At 35.9% G+C, this 7,334-nt stretch overlaps 1 protein-coding gene across 1 annotated transcript; it reads right to left on the bottom strand.

The window, feature by feature from the left end:
• Positions 1-4,723: 4,723 nt before the first annotated feature.
• LOC114402014 lies at positions 4,724-6,073 on the bottom strand. The gene has a single exon (XM_028364567.1). The coding sequence runs from the start codon at positions 6,071-6,073 to the stop codon at positions 4,724-4,726; it is 1,350 nt and encodes a 449-aa protein (XP_028220368.1).
• Positions 6,074-7,334: the final 1,261 nt, after the last annotated feature.

Genomic DNA, 7,334 nt, shown 5'->3' with positions numbered 1-7,334 from the left:
TACCCATTCAACGTTTTCCATGAATGAAATGTCTACTACATATTTCAAGAAAGGTCTATTACATATTGAAATCCTCTAACTGATTGAAATTGTATTGAGTTGAAATCTTGTATGCATTGATTGTAAAGCCTTTGCCATGAGTGTGCTTCAAGTATGCAGCAGCTTCTCCATTGTGGTACAACAGGAGGCAATGGACAATAATCCTTTAAAAAAAGCTTCATTATCATACATACAAAAGAGGAAGTTAGTGAAAAATCAATATTAGCTTACAAAGGTAAATGGTATATTTAGTATATATTATGTACCTGCATAAATTGATTTCCATTGACAAGTCCAGTAGAAATAAGACTGGACTTTGTTGGCATGGGACCCCTAAGTGGAAAGAAGATCCAACTCTACAACCTAGATAAGTGGACTAATACAACATTATACCAACTAGCAATGGCATAACTCATGTAAGGAATGGTCATCCACTTCTTGTAGGGCACTAAGCCACATTTGACATATAATGAGGTTATTAATTCCAACAATCCCTCTTCCAAGACAAATAATTAAACATAGACTGAGTGTCATGTTTGAAGTTCCCAAATCAAATTTTGGCAAACGAGAGACTAAGACTCCTGACCTTGGCCTAGCGCAACTGCAATTGCCCTATAACCATAATCAAATCTTGGCAAACGAGAGACTAAGACTCCTTTCTTTTCATCTTGTTTTCATGTTCACCCTTGCAAGCGACACTTGGAGTTCCTGAACTACCAACTATCATGTTCATTTCATCGACATGCTCTCACATTAAAGGTTCACACTTGGTAGATTTCACAAATTATGGTGCACCCTTTGTTTTTATGTTCATTGCAGGGGAACACATTGAAGTGGTATCCAGAAATTCAAGTTCACATAATTTAGTCTTCAAGGTGATTTTACCAAACACATCTAGTTCTGAAAATCTCTTACACAATGCATCAACCTTGTGTGTCAGACTTAAGTCCCCCCCAAGAGTCACCTATATTGTATGAACTACGAATGAATAATGTTTTCCAATGTACATGAATTCTCTTCAAGGGAATGTAGCCATATGTGTTGATAAATTCATTGAGCTCACAAGCACGCAGTAAACCATGAGTAACTCTAAGTGCACAGTCACAAGCAGAACTATCAGTACCTACAAATCCAAGTCGTTGCAACTCATGGAAAATCACGTCTTATGCTTATGTTGATACAAAGCCACACAACTTCTTATACACTGGGGTATTAAATCTATGCTCGGCCACATCTATGCTTTTCTAAAATGAAACCTTAATCATTGTATGTTGCAAGACAAGCATGTTATTCATTGCATCCCAACAAATACACACATCTCTTATGCTATCATGAAGCAACCTCTTCGATCTCGCATGTGTGTCTTCAACCCTGTGTTGTAACAAAATGAGATGTAAATAATTCTCTTAATTTAACAAAATAAAACTTAAGCCAAAAAAAACTAATGTCGAATAATTTATGTACCTAGTTGTTCTTGTGTTTCCAAAATGCATGGCCCAATCACCCCATGCTCGTACAAATTTCTCCTTGAAAGGCATCAACCATGCTTGTTGGACATAGTTAACAATGTTTTATAATGTGCGCACTTCGTTGTAAAGTTTTTAAAGCGTGCATTATATGATACTTCATCTAGAGGCTACAACAATCGTTCCCAAGAATCCATGATATTTTGCCACTCTTCACCCTTATCCACGAGGATTTTTCATTTTGTGCTAACATTCTTTGTAATGTAGAACATACATAATAAGTTTGGTGAAGAAGGAAACACGGTCTTCAATGCATTCATGAAAGCAAGATCCCTATTACTGACAATAACCTAAGGCAACATGACACAAATAATCCTTTCAACTTGCTTAAAGCCCATTTGAAATTATTCGTTCTCTCAAAACTTAAATAAGCAAAGGCAACAACAAAAGTCATGCTTGTTGATGTGTACCAACAATTTCCAACAATGGATAATGATACTTGTGTGTCTTATAAATTGTATCACAATTCAACACTATTAAAAATGAATTCAAGAGTTTGATGGAATTTGGATGTGCCCACATTATATCTCTGACAAAATCTTCATTGTCCAGTCGTCTAAATCAGTAAACATATTGGTCATGTTCTATCCACTTCATCAGATGTTGTATTTCTTTCGTTGGACCTCTTTCTTGGAGACAATAACTCTAACATTCAATGTGTATGGTTTTGATGGTTTTGAGATTTGTCTGATCTTGATCTTTGATTGTCAACAAAATTTGATCAGGTCTCACCATATTTTTCGTCAATTGGTTAACCTAATTTTTTCTTCACTACTTAAACAACCAGCATATGAATGACCAAGCAATGCTTCCATCACTTTATGGTTATGGAAACCACATTCAACAATAACAAAACCAGCCTATGGTTCTTGCAAACCTCCATTTCAGTTTAAAAGGACACCCACACTTTCTGGTTCTAGCGAACTTGCACACTAACTTTTCTCTGTACTGTTTGTACTTCTTTCCCCCTCTTTCACAACCCAGTATAACATATATTTTTTTATACTTACTTCTGACTTATGAATGAAAACTACAAACTCGTACTCCTTTCCCGTTCGTTGATCCCAATTTAAAAAATCATTACGCTCTTGAAAAACCTAAAAGAATCAAAAAAATTATTAACAAAACATAAAACACATACAAATAAAAGTTTGATGAAATATACCTTATCAGTCATGAAATATCTAGAAAAGTCGGGATAGCTAGGTTACGCCTGCATATCAATGTCTTCAGTACCACCCACATTTTCATCATTATTATTCCTCATACCATCATTAGGCTCGACTCCATATAAAAGGTTGGGTTGGTAAAAGAATTACTTTCCATCATCCATATTTCCTCATCCAACTGGCATTTGTAATCTCGTCGGATATAAACATATTCCAATCTATTGGCCTACATAATTAATCCAAAAAATATAGTTACTTAAAAAATGCACAACACAATGGAACCATGATTCCGTTATGTAATATTTTGTACAACACAACAGAATCATGTTGTGTTGTCCAAAATTTCACACAACGAAATCACGATTCCGTTGTGTTTTGTTACACAACTGAATCAATAATCCATTGTGCAATAATTATGCAACATCACATAATCATGATTTTGTTGTGTTACATAATGCATTGCACAACGGAATTTTAATTATGTTGTGTAACAAAACCCATTGTACGACAGAATTGTGATTCCATTGAGCAACAACAAAATCGAAAAAAAAAATTATGATTCAATTGTGCAAAATTACACAATGGAATCGTGATTCCATTTTGACTATGAAAACAAAAAAAATACCTAACAGCATGTGAGTGCAAAGAGTGAATATAGGAAAAAAGAAAAGAAGGAGAATGAATGAAGAAAGGAAAAGAGGGAAAGGAGAATGAAGATATGGGAGGTGGGAAAGGATGAGGAGGGAAAGGATAGTTTGATAATTGCTCTTGGTTGGTAGGGGCCAAGAACAATTTTATTAGGGTCAATAGTAACACCCTTCACTATGAGATGGAATAACAAGATCAAGCTTTAATAGAATTCCTTTGGCCCTTGTATCACCAGTGTAGAGAAAAAGAATACAAGGAATCCAAGTCTTTCACTCTATTTTCATACATACCCTTGATCTCTTTTCTTTCTTAGAATTTTTTCCTCAATCTCACAGAATTAGATAATTAACATGAAGTGAAACCTCTCACCTCTACACATCACCCACACACATCAGTTATAAGCCCACACAACAGATAACTCCCAAACAGCGCCTTTATCATAAGTTGGTTATGGCAAGCAACTAACTATAACAAAAAAAAAAAAAACTAAATGAATCACTTGTAACAGCTTTAATCTGATTTTGAAACACTTCAATCAACAATTCTCCACCTTGTCTCTATATCCCAGAACTCCCTTCACAACTTTGTACAGTGTTTTATTTCATTAATCAGTTAATCTATAAATCAACTCATCACAACTGAGTTCTATTGTGGTCGGATACACTTGCCTATCTAAAGTCACACTGTTCCTTTCACATTAGACTTGAGAAAAAAAATAGAAGCTATTCTTTGTAAAAATAAATAAATGCTATAGATAAATAAAACAAAGAATTTGTTCTTTGTAACTTTGGCTTGACGTGAATCTGTTGTTTTTTTATTTTTCTGACAAACGGATTTACCAGACACACATTTCTTGTTTTACATATTCAAAGAAGCAACCTCTCTTGCAATATGTTAGATCAAATAGCAAAGCTGTTAATTTTTAACAAAACGAATGGATCCAAGAGTGAATTTAGTACAGTTTTCTAACAATTTTATATGAAATTAAGTTAAATGAGTGAATATCCAGAATTTCTTTTACAAGTGGAAAAAATCGTTTATTTTAACATGTCAACTCTTGTTAACATGATCATATTCATATCCACCAACTTCAAAAAAATTAAATGCACTCATCATCTATGTAACATGTACAAATGTATTATGTACAGTGTGAGCAAACAAAGATGATATTCATATGATTGGAAAGGGCCCATTAGAAAGACAAGGGAATACAAAAGAATTAGCTTAAAAATAAATATGGATAAAACAATGAACAAAGGAAATAGAGTTTAGTCAATTCCCACATTTTATTTCCTATCTTCATGTTCAACCAGCCATGCATACAACCCTATATGCCTCTTCTTATAGAAAGCTTTCATTGTCCACTGACTGAACCCGGCGGCGCCGGTTCTTCTTGTTGTTGTCACCGCCACCACAAACAATAGAGCACTCAACACCACATATAACACTAAAGCAAGAGAACAAGCCATTTCCACCATCTGTTTGCCTACGTGAATGCTTCCCTTTCTTGCTTGACGTTGTCATGTTTGACCTCTCGCTGCCGTCATACACCGGCGGCAGCTCTGTTTGCCACCTCTCCACTTTAGGTTGCAACCCCTCCACACTATCATCCAAGCTCCACCCTCCCACCGTAGAATTCTCTCCCTCCTCGATCGGTAGTCTCGCCACCACTGCTGCAACCTCCGAAGCTGACGGACCCAGTTCAGAGTCCGTCATAAAGGGACGACGACCCAAGTTTGACCGATATGGGGTGCCATATTCTAATGCCGCGTTTGTCACCGCAAATGCATGCAATGGAGTGGCTCTCAGGTTACCTTTATAATTATTGTTGTTATTGTTGTAAGTCCTCGAGGGAGTGTTTTGAAACTCTCGCTTTGGCGTGGACTTTACTTGGTAATCAACATATAGCCTTGCATTGAGGTTGTTTTGTGAGTCATGAGATGTTATTTTCGTCTTCTTTCTACCCAATTTACCCCTCTTTGGGGTTGCCTTCACATTTGAGTCACTCAATGTGGAGCTGGTCTTGTTTTTACTCTTGGTGCTTACTTCGGAAGGGGTAATTTGGGAGCTTGCTTTTCCCTTTCTAGCCTTGGCTTGGTGCTCAGGAGCTATGGCTTCCGAGCCGAGCATTGAGCTGGAGTCACTCTTTGTGCGCCGAAGCTCTGACTTGGCTTGATGGCTTGGCTTATTGAGATCGTCATGACTGTATCCAACGGCTGGGGAGTTCTGTGTGTAGAGAGGCATGCTCCGCATGGAGCTGTCAATTATAGCCGCACCGATGTTCAAAATCCCTTTGGGGCGACCCGAGGGCCTTTGGACTTGGAGCCCCATAAATTGCATACCTGTAGATTTGTAGGTATTTTTTTGGGGTTGTGTTGGTGGTGGGAAAAGGTCACCCGAGAGCACCTGAGCGCTGCCCACATGGATGTCTCGAAACCAATGAAGAGCATAGATGTCAATTGTAATTACTGACTCCTCATCGTATAAAAAATCTTCATCAACTCGAAAGACAAACTTGTCATTCCATGTTGGGTTGGTTCCACCCTGAGAATCAACCCGGGTGGAGAGTTTGCGATCTGGGTCAATCCATGCAATTGCATAAGTCCGCATGGAACGACCCACCGGAGCTAAGTCTTGTGCGGATATGACATTGAGTTCTAGGAGTTGGTAACATGCTAAAATGTTAGACATGATACCGCTTCTAGCAAGGACAATGAAATTGCACCAACAAGATTACCAAAATTGAAAATGCAAGGTTTGTTCGAGCTAGTGATAATGTTTGCAACGAGAACAATAGTTTAATGGAAATGAAAGTATTTGTGCTCAATTTTATTACAAGCTCTCTTTTGCTTAAATGTTTGGAAAGAAAGGAAATTGTGAGTGGGCTGCGTAAGGAAAGGGAAATAAGAGATGTGCTGAAGAAGGGAGAATAATATTGTTGCATTAACGACAACAACAAATCAAAGGGGTGTTCAAAAAATTTAGACCCTTAATTTGGTCCTTGTTTAGGGGTGATGATAAGGAAAATTTTGTTTTAATCATTTCAGTCTATATCAGGATTAGTTTGTTAGTAAAGCTATCTTGCAAGACTTGCACCTGTGTCATTACAAAGCATGCCTACTTATTTTAAAATGTGGCAACTTACCCCGACTTAGTTTGGGTTTAGCTGTGTAATTGCGACATATATAGTAAGCATCATTGGGTACAGCTATGGATTTAGTAATTAGAGCTCCATAATTAGCTTGCAGAGATGGCGAAAATGACGACTGTTTAAGCTGAAATTAACTTCACAAATAAATGAAATAATGGTAGTGAAATTTTCTTCACCAATACGTATGTAACTTCTAGTCCTAATATAGTAATATTATATCTTAATGCTTATTTTGATAATAGTTTAATATGGACTCATTAGGAGACAAATTATAAATTATTTTTCTAGAATAACTGCACGTTTGGTTTCATAGATTCTGGGATAAAAGTTATTTTTCTTCGAAACCTCTATTAGTAAACCCGAATTATAAATTATTCTAATAATAGTATAAATTAAGTCATACGTAATTTTAGCTATGAACTTAAAACGCTTGATGTTAGTTAGGTCATCTATATACGTGATGCTAAATTTGATTCTTCCTATTAAGTACCCAATCTTAATGAAAAAAAAATAAAAGAAAAGAAAAGAAATTCAATATAGGAAATTTTAAATTAATATAAAAAAAATCATGTATTAAACAAAAAATTATATATATATATATATATATATATATATATATATATATATATATATTTCCTATAATAGAACAATGAAAATATTTTTTAATAGACTTCGATTAGCTTTCATTTCACCAGTTTCCCAAATTGTCCACGCCGATGACCTACCTGATTCACTAATTTTCTAGTTAAACTGGCTGATCACAGATTATTTCCATCTATGATCAATAACAGTGTTAGCCGA

Source organism: Glycine soja, chromosome 20, assembly GCF_004193775.1.
Source record: "Glycine soja cultivar W05 chromosome 20, ASM419377v2, whole genome shotgun sequence".
Taxonomy (NCBI): domain Eukaryota; kingdom Viridiplantae; phylum Streptophyta; class Magnoliopsida; order Fabales; family Fabaceae; genus Glycine; species Glycine soja.
The sequence above is the reverse complement of the archived record's forward strand: the minus strand, read 5'-3'. Positions and strand labels throughout refer to the sequence as shown.